The sequence below is a fragment of the Pipistrellus kuhlii genome, unplaced genomic scaffold, assembly GCF_014108245.1.
Source record: "Pipistrellus kuhlii isolate mPipKuh1 unplaced genomic scaffold, mPipKuh1.p scaffold_m20_p_8, whole genome shotgun sequence".
NCBI lineage: Eukaryota > Metazoa > Chordata > Mammalia > Chiroptera > Vespertilionidae > Pipistrellus > Pipistrellus kuhlii.
This window is the reverse complement of record NW_023425584.1, coordinates 33,706,911-33,721,766: the sequence shown is the minus strand read 5'-3', so window position 1 is coordinate 33,721,766 and position 14,856 is coordinate 33,706,911. Positions and strand designations below refer to the sequence as shown.

The following is a 14,856-nucleotide window of genomic DNA, read 5'->3' as shown; positions in this document are numbered from 1 at the left end:
AGACGGGGGGAGGGGGGGAGAGTGGGCTGAGTATTTATGGGAAGCAGAGGATTGGCAAGGTGGGGGTCGGGATTCTGAGGCCAAGTTTGGGCTCAGGTTCTCGCCAATCTGTGTCTAATAACCGTTCAGTTTATGTAACAGTAAATTACACCCCCAAACTGGACTCCAACGCTTGGCTTCAAACATTACAGGCTTTCCCAGCATCAGCAGGGCTGGGGTGAGGGCTTTCCGGCTTTGGTTCCTAACCCTGGTCTCCTGAATTGGGGAGGGGGGCAAGTGAGGGGGGAACAGGGTGCTCTCTCCTGTCCTGGGTGTTCGCCCAGCCACCTCAGCCCCACACGGGAATGGGTGTGGCTGCAGATCTGGGCTGACCTCTGATCACTGCCCTCCCTGCCTGAGCATAGAATGTTCTGGGTCAGGGTCTGCTCTGTGGCCTGCAGGGTGTCCCGGCATGAGTTGGTGAGCTTCAGAGCACTCAATGGCTCTGCGTTGAGAAATCAACAAGATCAATGACAGTTCAGATGTGCTGCCCATGGAAGACCTGAGGTCAGATGCTCAGGGCAGGGGAGGGTCCTGGGGGTGAGGGGTGGGACCTGTGCCATGAGCTCTGCTGCTCTGGCTGGCTGGAAGGGGCAAGGCCAGCAGAGTCAGTTGGGGGCTGTGGGCTGGGGGCCCTCAGCCTGTGTGCTGGGCCTGGGTCTCAGCTAAGCCATGGATTCCAGACCTCGTGACAGCAGGAGACAAAGCGGGGAGGCTGGGAGCACAGGGGCTGCCTGGGCCTTCCAGGGTCCTAGGACAGACCCTCAAGGCCGAGGAAAGGCAGGCCTCTGGCGGTGGCTTCCTCTCCTCGCCTGTCCTCTCCCTGGGGCCCTGCCGCAGCAGTGGGAGGACTCACGCAGACGCGGCGCAGGCCCCGGGCCCGCCGTGGGGAGGAAAGGCCCGAAGCCGGGCTCTGACCGGGTGTGCGAGATTCATGGCTGCCCCCCAGCGTGCAAGGGGCCCTCCTCACCCCCGTTTACAGGTGAGGAAACTGAGGCTCAGAGAGGGGCGTGCCCTAGGGAAGGCAGACTCTCCCCGGGGGACAATGTGGGCAGGAGGGTTCTGGCACCACTGCGGGGACCGTGAGCCGAGGCCCTGGCTCTGGCTCTGGGCGGTGCTGACGGCGCCAGGGGCTCTCGGGCCACAGAGATCACAGACCTTCTCCATCCCCTCCCCTGAGGCCGACGTCCCAGCACCAATCCAGGCCCGGCACAGCGCGGGTGCTCAGGTAACGCCGGACTGAAGGAAGAAAGCTGCCCGCTGCAGGCGCCCATGGGCCGGGGCACTGCCGGGCTCAGAGGCCTGGGCAGGACCCGCTGGGCTGGGGGTGCAGAGGCTTGCGGGGAAGAAGGCCAGCCCCGCTGACCCTGGGAGGATGGGGTGTGCGTCTGTGGGCCTGTGGGGGGCCTGCAGGAGCCAGAGCCAAGGCCTCCATCCCATCTCCACCCGACAGGCTGGGAGGACTGGATCACACTCAGCCTACACCCGGGCGGAGCACTGTGAGGGCCTTCTGTCCTCTGGGCAGGAATTGCCTCCCTCTGGCCTGGCTCCGCCCAGCACCAACTTCCCGCAGTGCCAGTCTAGCCACAGCCCACTTCTCCCGCCCCACTCTGGCCCCACTGCCAGCCCGCCATTCTTGGTCCTTGGCCTGGGAAATGCTGGCTCCAGGTGGGTCCTAAATGAAGCTTGGATGGTGCTCCTCCTGGTCACCCAGCGGCTCCTGCCTGGAGCGGGGGTCACTTCTATGGGCCCGCGGCCCCCTGCCTGCCTGGGCATCAGCGTGAATTATCCTGGGCACAGCCTCCTTCCCCCAGCTGCTCTGCCACTCTGACCTCACACGTGGCCGTACCCCACAGGGAGTGTGTGCTGTCTCAGAGTGGCTCAGGCCCCTGAGGTAAGGAGGACTCAGCCTGAGCGCACCACAAAGCACCGCCCCAAAGGGAGGGGAGAGGAGCTGCCCTGGGGGAGGTGAGTGAGCAGGAGAGGCTGTGGTCAGCCCCGCCGGCCTGCTCATTGCCCACCAGCAACCGAAGGCCAGGCTGGAAGCAGGGTGTGAGGTCTCCTACAGAGGGGCACTTCTCCGGCCTGCTTCCGGCCTGGACCCCCTCTCTCCACGGCTCAGCCAAGTTCCCTGGCTCTCTCCTCAGCATCTCTGGATCTGCCCCTCACTTCAGCCTCCCCCCCCCCCCCACCGCACTGGCCCCCACGTGTCGCCCATAGCTCTGTCCACGTTAATGGCAGCTGGAAATCCCATGGGACTGTGACCTGCCAGCACCCAATGGGTGAGGCTACCGGATGACACCGCTGCCCCCTGTGCACAACCCCACTTTTCCTGCTGACCCCGACTTGCACACTGCCCACTGCCTCCAAGCCTTTGTGTGCTGGGACGCCCTTCCCTGTTCTCTCCCTGACCAGCTCTATCCCCTCCTTTTCCATGTCACCGCCCCAGGCCGCCTCAGTCCTGCTCTCCTCTGGCTGCCACAGCCGCGGCCTCGCTGCGAGGTCCCCATGCTGCCCCCTCCCTGCGGGCTGCGTCCCCAGCACAGAGAGAGTGCTCAGAGGATGAATAAACGAACCAAGGCAAACATTAAGTAACCAGGCCGGCACAGAGCGGTGCTCAGGACACACCCGAGGACTGGAGGAAGCAAGGGTGCTAAATAACCAGGTGTTGGGCCCCCGAGTTCTTCAATAATTTGCGACCCACCCCCTCCAAACCCCTGTTCTTTGCTGGCACAGCTACCCAGGCAGTGCCTGGGCTTACACAGCGGGGGGACCCACTCCTCCACGGCTCCAGGGTGTTTTCAGGGTCTTCCCTGTTACCCTCCACCAGGCTGTGCGGTCCGGTGGGGACCTCCCAGGACGGGCACCGGTGTACGTGCAGAAGCCCTCGGCGTGGAGTCCCGTGTACATCCTGGCCTCCTGCTCGCAGGCTGCAGCGGGGGCCCCCCTTCCCGGGGCCCGCCCGCCCGCCGCCCCTCCCGCCTCACCGCTGCTCCCCTCCATGCTGCGCTCGATCACGTGGTCCACCTGGCGCACCCACTCCCCGTTGCACTTGAAGAAGATCTGCGTGGCCGGCACGGCCTTGCACACCAGCAGCACCGGCTTGTTCTTGACGATGTACACGTCCTCAGGCTCCACCAGGAAGTTGGGGAGCAGTTCTGGGTTGGCGCCGGGCACCGGGTTGGCCACCGTGGCATTCTGCTGGGCACCTGAGCAGGGCAAAGGTGGAAGGTGAGCCAGGCCTCCGCGGGCCTTTCGGGGCCCTCCGGTGTTCCCTGCCCATTCAGGGGCAGAGCCAGGCGTGGGAAGCCGGCTGCTGGGGCTGAGGGAGGAGGAAGGCAGGCTGATGCTCAGTGCCCCCGCCTGCCTCAGTGTCCCCTCTGTAACCTGGGAGAAGAGCAGCCACCCACCCCGGCTGAAGACGGTGGAGAAAAAGAATGAGACAGGGTGACAGTAGTCGGGCTTGTTTCCACGCTGGTAGGAGTTCTGGGATCTGGCGAGGCAGCCACTGCCCTGGGGTGGGGGTGGCCCGGGACAGGACGGGAACCAGGAGAGCGTGTCTGGGAGCCGGAGGGGCCACGTCCCATCCTTCAAGGAGACCTGCATACGGGTTTTCTTCTAATTTTAACTGAAAACCACAACCATCCCACAAGTCATTTGTTGCTAATTACACAGGTAATTGGCTCTGAGGCTTTGGCAGAGGTAACCCCACAGCAGTGTGACAGGCTGCTAAGCCAGCAAGAGCCCGGAGGGGGCGGGGGCCGGGGGAGTGGGAGGAGGGAGTGAGGGCACCCTCAGCCTCCACACACCCCCCTGCCGGTCGGGCGCCCTCAGGGCTGCAGCAGTGTCCCCACCAGCACGCACTCAGCCCACATGGGCCTCTGCCGATCCTGCTGTCTGCTGTGGTGACCTTGGGCGAGTTGCCGTTTCGCCATCTGTGCGACGGAGGCCAGTCTGCCCGTGGTGGAGCCGGGAGCCTCACCAGGTCAGCCTCCGGGCTCCCCTGCCCTCCCACAGGCAGCCTAAGCACACCGCCCGGGGCCTCCTGCCCGCACAGGGACCCTCTCTTTCTAAGGTGGGAGTGGGCCCTCCCTCCAGGACTGCGATTTGGGGGAGGGGATCTGCGCTCGGTCCTACAGGTGTCCTGGGCCAGGCGGGTGAGCTGGGAATGCCTGCCGAGGGGCTGAGAAATCTGGGGTGACTTCAGGAAAGCCCCAACCCTCCAGCCTCTTTCCTCACCTGAAGGACAGGGAGAGTGGGCCCAATCCTTAGGTTCTGAGGATGCAATTGGGCTGCTGCCAATGCCCAGGGGTTTTGCACGGGTGATGGCCAAGTTCATCTCCCTCAGCTCAGGAACCCTCACAGCAAGCTCTTCGGGGGTGGGTGCTGATGAGGAAACTGAGGCAAGAGCTGGCAGGCGCCTTGCCCTCAAGATGGGGGCGGTGGAGATGCAGGCGGAGAGGAGAAGTCGTTTAGATAGCTTATAAATAGGTAAGGACTCTGAGGCCCTGGACTCAAAAACTGCCTTGGAGCAGCCTCGTGCCCCTGCTGTTATTACGTTTGCTTTTCACTGTCACTCGGTAGCCACTTGCAAGTCCCTGACCCAGGCAGCAGCTCAGCCAGGGTAGGCTGCATCCGGCTCCGGCTGCACGGCCTGGAGAATGCATTGGATGGCGAGCTTCTGACACGGATTGGGAGTGGGGCCTCTCTGGCATTTACTGGGGAAGCCTCAGGGTCTCAGCCCATCCCACGCAGGGCCTGCAGGGGGCGCAGGGACAGGGGCCACAGGCTCTAGAGCGGGTGGGAGCCCCCAGGGGCAGGGCCTGCCGGGGACCTCACCTTGCAGAGACTCAACGCGATGGCCTGTGCTGTCCACCGGCTGGGGGTGGGTGGGCAGGGGTCCTGGCCGGGGGTGTGGGTGGGGAGTGGGTGCGTGGCCCTCCGGCCTCCCTATCGATCACGGCGCCAAGCACTGCTCACGTCAGCCGCCTGCTGAACCCAGCACAATCCCTCATGTCTACATTTAACTGCTAATGAAAAATAAATGTACTGTGACCAATAAGGGACATAGCTCACTTCTCCGGGGCCTCCGTCATGCCACACTGGTGTGACCGCCCCTCCCCACCCCGGTGGGGGGACTTTTATTGGGTGGAACCCAAGGGGCACCTCTAGGTTACAGCTATGCCCTCCGGCAAGGACACTCCACCGCCATGGGTGGGGGTGAATTCAGGCCCCACTGGGTGACCTCTAGGGGCTACCGAAGCTGCTTGGGGGGCAGAACTGCCTTCCCCGCTGGCCCCTGAGCCCTCTATGTGACCTTCACCCTTGTGGTCAGCACCTGCCGCCTGCCTGCCGCCTTCCTGTCCGCTTAGGCCCCTCGTCTGAAGGAAGGCCCAGTGTGAACCTGAGGTCTCTCCCCTCCACGGTGCAGGCCACTAGGGTACTTGTCTTTGACAGGAATCCTGTGCTTGTCTGTCAGAGACCACACCAGCAGTGCGTGCTCACTGCCAAGCGACCTGTGATCCTTTCAACAGGGCAAACGCTCCCGTTCTCCTCAGTCCCCGCCGCTCTCTGTTGTCCCGCCCTGGCCTTGCTTCTGTGCCTGTCATCTGCTTGGCTTCCGTGGGCATTTCAGAATGGTGCCAGGGCCTTTGGCTGTATCTCTGAGCCTTCTGTCGCGGCTCAGTCACATCTCCTGTGCAGGAACACCACTGATCCCTTCCAGGCATGGCCTCCAGGTCTCTGCCGTGGTCTCCGTCTGCCACGCCCCTCCTTCCTCCTCTACCAGCTCCTTCCTGCCTTCTCCTCAGGGCCCAACTCCATGGTCACTGCTCTGGAGAGAGGGGTCCCCACCTCGCTCGCCCAGGAAACCACACATCCTGCCCAGCCCTCTCTGCCCTGTCTCCAGTAGCTCCCACCACGGGAGAAGCAAGCGAGTGGCTGAGGCCCCCATCCCCCCACCACACGTCCAACCCTGGCCTTGCCACCCAACTCAAGGCTGCCTGGGCCACGTTAGAGACTGGAGACTTGGAGTGGGGTGCCTGTCACCGTTCCTTTCGACAAATGTGGAAGAAATGCTCTGCCAGGGCAGGTGCACGGGGCTGCAGGGGGGCAGGTGCAGAGCCCGCTGGCTCTTCAGGCCCTGCTGCTTCCCGAGTCCCACCCCGCTCTCCAGAGGCTCCGGCCACCACACCGGCCACGGCTTTCCCGCCCTCACGCATGTGGCCCCGCGGCCCCCGGATTTCCGATGGAAGATCTCCTTCACTCACTAGCGTCCTGATGGGCTCTTGGTCGCCAGGAATTGCAGACGGGGCTGTGCGGATGGCTCAGGCCCTGAAGGGGGAACCCCACTTCTAGTGAGCCCCAGGGCTAGTCTGTGGCCCCCACCTGGCTCAGGACGGCACTGGCACCCCTGCTCCGGCTGCTCTATTCAGGGTGGGAACAACGGTCCTAGCCAGGATCCTGGGATCCATTGCTGGCCGAGGGAAGACCACGTGTGTGTGTGTGTGTGTGTGTGTCTATGTGTAGGGAGGCTGGGGGCCAAGAGAGAGGGTAAGAGACCAGTGGAGTGGACCATGTGGGCCTGCCTCACCTGATACATCTGGGAACTCCTACTTGCCTTCAAGTTTCAGCAAATGTGTCACCTCCTCCAGGAGGCTTTCCTGGACCTACACTCTGTTACCTGCCCAAGTGCCCACCCTGTCCCCGCAACCTCCCTGCAGGAAGCACACCCCGTTCAGGACTAGGATGGACGTATTTGCACACTGCCTCCACGCAGGGAGGGAGCCCAGGTCCGGCCTGGAGACGGATGGCGTGTTTGCTGAGTGACTGCATGACCACCGCTGCTTCTCCCTTGAACTCCAGAAGCTCTGCCTACGAGTGGTCCTTTTACTCTTGTTCTGTAGGGAGGCCCCTACAGAGGGGTGCAGAGCTGCCCACAGGCAGAGTCAGGGGCAGGGAGAGGGATCTGCATGCGAGGCTGCCCTGCCACACCCCAGCGTGCCACTGCTCCGAGGCTGAGCCCCCTTTCTCACCTGCAGCCTGGGATGGTAAGACCTGCCCGTGTAGCTGAGGCCCAGGGTGGGTGTGAAAGTGCTTTCGAATGTTTTATTTTTAAAGGCACCATGAAAATATGAGGTGTGATTAATCAGGCTATTAATGAACTTGTATTTACTGAGTGAGGCCTCGGTCCCTGGGAGCGGGGAGGCAGGCTGGGGGCAGGGTGTCACACCGCGGCTTCTCGGAGCAGTCATGCCCAGCTCCTGCCCGCCGCCTGCTCCTCCCACCCTCCTGACAGCCCACACTGAGGGGCACAGCAAGGCGGTGGGGTGGCAAGCCCGTACTTACTCCACTTCCTCAAGAACATTCTGGATTTGACATGCGCTGGGGGAGGGGGCAGGAGGCCCAGCAGCCTCCGTCTTCCTGACCGGAGCAGCCTGACCCTCTTCTGGCTGCTCGTGCAGCATGGAACCCCCTCAGCAGCCGCAGGCTCCTGCCGCCATGGCAGGTGTGGGTTTGGTCCCTGTGGGGCCGGGTGTGGTGCTCCTAGGCCCAGGCGGGGAGAGCAGAATGCCAGAGGCCAGCGCCCGTGCCCTTCGCCTGGTGTTGGAGGCCGGAGCGGCCATGGCCTTGCCTCCAGGCCCCCCTCCGTGTGCGTCCTGTGGGGAGGCCTCTTGACTGTTTGCAACTCCTCGAGGGCTTGTGGACATGCTGTTCCCAGCTCTGACCCCTCCCCCTTCCGCTAACAGCACTGGCTTTTCTGCAGAAAATGCCCACGCCCACCCCATTCAGGCCATATCTGCCTGGGTGACTTCACTCGCCCTTCAAGTCCTGCTCAAACACCCTTCCCCAGGGAGTCCTCCCGACCCCCTCACAGAGCCGGCCACACCTCCCCTGAGCCCTCACAAGCCCTGATAGAACTTGCCTCAGCACCTCACACATCATACCGTCACCGTTTCTGCATCTGTCAGCACCTTGAGGGCAGGGTCTGAATGGTGTCGTCCCCCATCCTTAACGTATCCCTACAGGCTGGCCATGGCCTGACACAGTGAGTGCCCAGTGAGCGTTTGTTGAATGAATGTTGAACAGCATTACCCTATCCAAGACCAGGCACCAGGAGAGAGGATGGAAGTAGAGGACACACACTCAGATCTGGCTGGGAGCGAGCTCTGCTCATCTTCCAGTCAGTCAATCAATCAATCAATCAATCAACCAGTCAACCAGTCAATTTCAGAAACCAGTGCTGGACTCGGGAAGCAGAGGCTGATGTGCAGGAGCCGGTGGGGCTGCAGGGTCAGACAGGTGTGTGTTGGGGGCATTCTCGTTCTCCCGCACTGGTGGTCTGAGATGGCTTCAGGGTTATTTTTCAAACTCAGGACAGTATATACTGAGGGAGCGTTGCTCAGGGGCTCTGAGAAGCAGAGAAGGAATCCCTGCTTGCTGTCAGACAGACAGACAGACGGCTGTGGGCGTCTGGGGGGTGAAGGAACAGTAGGATGACAGACTTGGGGGCCACACAAAGAACCTGAGGTTCCAAGAGGCAACTCATGGACCTGCCTGGAGGTGAGAGCAGATGCCATGGGCCTGAGCAAGCTGGGGTGTGCGTCCCAGAATTCTTCAAATCAACACGAACCCTGTGCCCTGCCTGCCAGCTGCTCCACCCAGGACCCTGCTTCTCAAGCCTCAGTTTCCCCATGTGGGGCGCACCCTGCACCAGGACCAGTGGGCTAGGACGGCTCCCTGCCCAGGGTCTCGAGGTGCCCGCCTGTCCTACCCCCTTTCTTCCTCCCTTTGGTCTATCCCTTGTCACCTGTCGCCTGCCTGTGGCTCCCAACAGCAGGGCTTCCTGGAGGGCAGCCGCGGGCCCAGGCCCAGGCTCTTCGCCCCAGAGGGGTCCATGCAGTCTCTCCTGCCAGGGGGGTGAGCGGGTGAAGGTGACCGGGTGGGGGTGACGGCCCCCATGGTGTCCCTGTGAAAGAAGGACTGCTCTCCTGACCTGTGCTCACATCATGCGCGTACAGCCCTCTGGTTTCCATGGCAATGTGTGTGTGAAAGTGTCAGAAGCAGCAGCCACCTCCCTAAGTCACCCTCTTCTCCGGCAGGCTCCAGGGGTCCACCCTGCCACGAGGACAGACACAGGCACCACGAGGAAGACATGCATCCAGGCTGCACTGCAAAGGACGCAGGGGCCGGGGCGTGTGGAGAAAGTGCCACCTCGCCAGCTCGGAAGACGGTCGCACTGAGCGGGGTGCAGGCTGGGCAGCTCTGCCCGCACCGGTGCACAGGCGCACTGCACGCAGGACCCTTTGGCCCTCAATTTGCAGACGAGGACCTTCGTGAAGCTCAGGACTTCAGTCACCGAGGGCAGAGGGGGCACAGGGTGGGCAGGGGTCTGGGTGTCTCCTAGATCAGTGTCTGGCCTGCCCACCCCACTGCCCTCTGCTCACTCCATTTACTCCCTGACCCCGTTTCTCAAACCCTCCGCTGATCCTAGGCCTGGGCCTCTGCACCTGCTCTTCCCATTGTCCCTGCTCTTCAGGGATGCTGATCCCTTCTAATCCCTCAGCTCTCGGCTCCGCTCCAATGCTGCCTCCTGGCAGAGGGTCCCCTGACTGCCGTGCCCCCACCCCTTTCCCGTCTGTTTTCCTCAAAGCACTCACCACCATCTGAAGTCACCTTGCTCCTGTCTGTGTCCCCTTCCCCTGAAATGGGTCACAGCAATGGGGACCACATTTGTCTTCATTGTTGTAGCCCAGAGCCTGGCACAGGGGCTGGCACTGGAAGCATGAATGAACAAATACGGGTCTTCCTCTCTGTGCCCAGAGCCACACCAGGTGTCGCACCTCTGCCCTTGCTCAGAGCCCCCCAAACCACCAGAGACTTCACAATTACTGGGATGCCTGGGGGTGAGTGCCGCTACGGGCAGGCCCCACGAACTTCCTCCCAGGGCCCCTTCCTGCCCCAGGGCCTTGCTTCAGGCCAGAGAAATAGTTAATAAAGCTGAGGCCTAAATAAGCATTTGATTAACAAACGATAAAATAGCTATTGTGTCCCGGAATTAAGCTATAATTGTGGCTGATAATTGGCTGGTTAGAATTTAATAAGCTGCAATTAAATAGAATGGAATCCAAGGTAATTATGTGGTCGCACAGCCCAGAGAGAACTGGGGAAGGAAGGCTGAAGGCTTTCTCCTGCTTTGGGCTCTTCTGCTGGTGCAGTGTATGCTGCTGTGGGGTTTCTGGAGTGTATGTGTGTGTGTGTGTGTGTGTGAGAGAGAGAGAGAGAGAAAGAGAGAGAGAGAGAGAACACGGCAGGTCTCTTCCACCTGTCACCTGGCAGAGGTAGCCAGGTGGGTGAGGCCCAGCTCATTCACACCACTAGGCTGTGAGCCTGTGGAGCCCCAGCGGAAAGAGACATAGGAGGCCTCCTGGCACAGCTCCCTGCAGGAGGGCGGACCTCCTGACTTCCTAATGAGAAGCCTGGGCTCAGAGAGGGGAAGGACTTGCTCAAGGACACACAGCAATCAGGGCCAGGCTGGGCCAGATTCCTCAGTTTGCCAGTGGAGCAAAGGTAACTCAGACTGGCCCCAAGCTGGAGGCTGCGCCCCCACCCTACCAGGTCCCCAGGCACCTCCCCACCCCCATTTCCATTCATGTCCTTCCCCAGGTAAACGTAGAAGCTAAGTAAGGACAGTGTGACTGTTCCTCACACGCACCCTAAGACCAAGTGCCCCCGCCCCAGCTCCATCGCCCTCTCCCCAGCTGGCCCCGGGGGCTGCAGAGCTGCCTGTGGCCTCAGGGCAGCACGCCCTCCCCCACCCCTGCCCCCAGCAAGTCCTCGGGGATGATGAATGGCACGGCCAACTTGCCGTTTATGACCCATCAGCATTTTTACACTGTTGCTGGCAATTAATTTAATTAAAGACCCTGTCCCAGATATGGAGGCATTTCATATCTCACTGGTTTAATGGGAGTCTGGCCGGAGCTGGAACCGGGTGTGGCCCAGGAGCGGCTGCACTGGCTACCAACCTGGCTCAGCCGGGCAGGCACACAGCAGGCAGCTGTGGCCCTGGGACGAAGGCAGAGACAAGAGGGAGGCCACACAGTGACCTGCCATGGGGAGACACTGCCCACATGCACACCGGCAGGGGTTCTCACACACGTGCTCGTGTGCACATGCTCTCACATGCAATCACACCGTCTGTTTTCCTCACAGCACTCACCACCATCCAACGTTACCCGGATTGTCTTACTTAACTCTCACGACCATTCTAGGAACCAAGGAACTATTTTAAATTTTCAACTTCTGGAAAATGACACGGAGGCATGGGGAGGTGGAGAAAGCAGTGAGGGCTGGATCCCTGCCCAGGCAGGCTGGCTCCCGGGCCCCGGGCTCCTAACCAGGGCACGGCAGTCAGTCAATACGTGACGGGCACAACAAGCCAGGTGCTGTGCGAGCCACAGACCACACACCTGGGCCCGAGATGGACTCCAGTCTCCGCCCCATGGAGTGTCCAGGGGCCACAGCCCCACCCGGCAAGCCCTGGGCACACGGCATCCCTGAATCACGCTCACCATTTCCGGGCACACACATCTAGCCCCTTACACACACACTGCATGCCACCACTGCCCACTGTCCTCCAGGCTAAATTTGGCTGGGACAGCCGATGCCCTTACAGGATGGTGACCCAGCAGCCCCTGGTCTCTAGTCATCCTGTGACCCGATTCTCAGCAGCTGGCCCTGTGGACCCCTCTCTTCCCGGAGCCACAGGGGAGCCCACAGATGGCAGCACCTCCTCTGCTCAGCCATGTAGCCACCTGGCTGGGCGCTTCCCTCTCCCAGGGAACCTTGCTTCCTTGCCCCCCACCCCTCCACCACGCTGCCTCCATGGCTCCCAACCAGGGCCTCAGCTCTCCTCTCTGCTGAGCTCCATCCTGACACTTTGTCTCTGGGCGTTCCCTATTACCTCACAACTGCCCCCATCTTGGGCTCAGCAGCTCCTCCAAACCTGTTTGCTCTGTCAGCAGGGCCATGCCCCCCAGGAGCCTCAAGGGGCGTCTCACAGCCTCCCCAGCCAACCACTACTGCAGCCCAGCGCCCCCATGCCTCTCCTACCCACCCCCTCCTCTCTCATTTCATGGCTACCCACGTCACTCAGCCCCCCACTCACTGAACCTCTCCCCCACCCCCAACGTGCCTTCCTGTGACCACCTGCTGGCTTCCGTGCCATCGTCAACTATGCCACCATAGGCTATTTCTAGAAAGAAAATCTGATCCTACACCTCAAACCCCTGCAAGGGTTTCCAATGACTATAGGTTAAAGGTTAGTTCCCCCCCCCCCCCACTCCCTCCCTAAACTCAACTCAGCAGCCTCCTTTCTGGGCACCTACCCACAGCTTGCAGCCATCTCGGTGCACCCACTAATCCCCTCTTCCTGCACAATGGGCCCTTCACCCTAACTTTCCCCTGAACCTGCAGAGTACCCTGCCCACTCCCAATGGCCCCCAGTCCAGTTAATTCATAACTCAAGGTGTCACCTCCTCCAGATGCCCTCCCTGGTTCCTCTACACATGCTCCTCTGGCTCTGCGGCTGAGAGACCGTTATCTAACAGATGTAGGCTTGTTGGGGGAGCGGGGGTGGGCTGCCTCCTCCATCAGACTGTGCACCCTGAAGTGCATGCAGCAGGCTCCAGCCACCTCTTCTCAGTAGTGTCCATCTCAGGGACTGGTAAGTTGGGGGTCAGTGACTATGGTTGAGTTGAAGTGCCCCCTCCGCGTCTTTGAAAGCCCTGGAGTGGGCACTGCATCCTTTCTGCCCCATCAGCACCTGGCCCACGGCACGTACTCCCTGAGGGAAGGGGGCAGAGACCCCAGTTGGGCGTCAGGGGACTGGGGCTCCAGCCCTTACCCACTCTGCCTTACCTGGAGGTGTGGCCTTGGGCAAGGCACTGTCCTCTCTGGGCCTCAGGAAGTCAGGGTGCAAACTCAGCTGCCTCAGGGGCTGCTGTGGCTGGAACAAGTGGAGGGTAAAGTGCCTGCCTGAAGGGTCAGCTCAGTCCCGCCAACTGCTGCCACCAGAGGCAGGCCAGCCGAGAGGTGACAGATACTTTCCTCTCCCGAGAAGCTGGAAATCCATTTTTATGTGAAACTTACTGTTTAAAATGATGCCAACTAATTTAAACATTTAAACACTGCGTGGACCAAACAGGCTGGCAAGCCAAAGCCAGACTGGACAATGTCCAAGGTCTTCTCTGACTACAAATCTAAGGATCAGGGTCATACACAGCCGGGCGAAGCGGGGAGTCCCCCTCCAACACGACTCTGGTCTCCGCCTCCTCCCCCATTCTCACCATCCTTGCCAGCATCCCACCACCCTTTCTCTTCCCCAGGGACCCGCTTCATCACAGCTCCAGGAGGGAGTCCCCCGGCATCTGGACAGAGGCTGGAGGGGCCACCTGTCCATCACCCCAGGTGTTGGGATTTAATTGTCAGCATAAGCTGCACCCTGGGCTGAGGCCTGAGGGTCTTAGAAAGAGCTGTTGCTTGAGGAAGTGGTGGGGTCAGAAGGGGACAGGCTGTGGGTTGTCCTGCCTTTGAGGGGGCCTCAGATCCTGACCCAGGAGAAGGCTGCTGGAGAGAGAGACAGGTAGGTAGGTGTGTGTGTGTGGTAGGAGGAAAGTCACTCCACAGGGGAGACCCCCTGCAATGACCCCACAAATCTGGGTGGGCAGGAGCCCAGGCCTGGCGGTGGCCTTCTAGTTGGAAAGAGGGTGTTTGGCCACGCCCATCGTACCTGGGACTAGACAGTAATGAGCCCTTACCCCACCTTAATTACCTGCTGTCCAAATAATTACCAGCTTGTTTATTTCACTTAATGGCAGCCATATTTTCCCTCCTGTTATTGATTTCATGTTTTCCTGGTTTGTTCATTATCTTTCCTGCCCTTAATGGGCTCTGAGGTCTTGCAGGTGGAGGAAAGGGGGCTGGAGGAAGTGGGAGCTGGGGAGGGGGAGGCAGGAGGGATGACAGGGAACACACGGAGCAGAGAAAAGAGTGGTGGCCTCGGCCTTGCTGTGCAGCCTGAGGCAAGCCATTGCCCTCCCTGGTTCTTGAATCCAGAACCCCAGATCCCTGTACACCCTCTTGTTCTTTTTTTTTTTTTTTTTTTTTTTTTTTAATATATTTTATTGATTTTTACACAGAGAGGAATTGAGAGGGATAGAGAGTCAGAAACGTCAATGAGAGCTTGGGAGAGGCCTCTTGGTCCCGTCCCCGTGGTCTGATGTAGAGGGAGCAGGAGCCTCTGCCCTCCTAATGCCCAGCCCCTCCCTGGGCCTGACCTTCATCCTTGGCCTCTGCCTCACCTGCCTGCCATCGCCATGGAAACGTGGGTGATGCTGTGATGTCATCCGGGCTGAGGAAGAGCAGCTCATTTCTCTGATATGCAGGGGGACAGTAAGGAGAGATGGGGGCAAAGGGTGAGGGAAGGGCCAGAGTCTCTTTGGGTGAAGATTTAGAGCCTCTTAAAGGTGTCATTAGCTCTTAATAAATCACTAATATTGCATGAATATTTAAATCTTAATAAAAAAAAGAAAAGGGCCCCGTGAGTCTCTGTGTGGGTATTTATTGCTATTGGGCTGGAATGCATAAAAGTTGGTATCGGTCTGATTGAACTGCTGCTATCACCACAGCTAAATGGGTAATTGGGAGTGAGAGACGCTATCAGTGGATATAAATTATATACAGTAAACCAAGGGCATTAACTGGGGGTTTATTATCAATTATCTCTGTGTTTTAAAATGAACTTTAAGTATATTA

The 14,856-nt window shown here is 60.2% G+C and overlaps 1 protein-coding gene across 2 annotated transcripts in view; it reads right to left on the bottom strand.

The window, feature by feature from the left end:
- The window catches only part of UNC5A (unc-5 netrin receptor A), a 55,326-nt gene that overhangs the window by 11,806 nt on the left and 28,664 nt on the right, over positions 1-14,856 (bottom strand). For both annotated transcript variants that reach the window (XM_036425260.2, XM_036425261.2), the window contains exon 2: positions 3,027-3,248. In XM_036425260.2, coding sequence (XP_036281153.1) covers positions 3,027-3,248 — 222 coding nt within the window. The remainder of the gene's footprint in view (positions 1-3,026; positions 3,249-14,856) is intronic.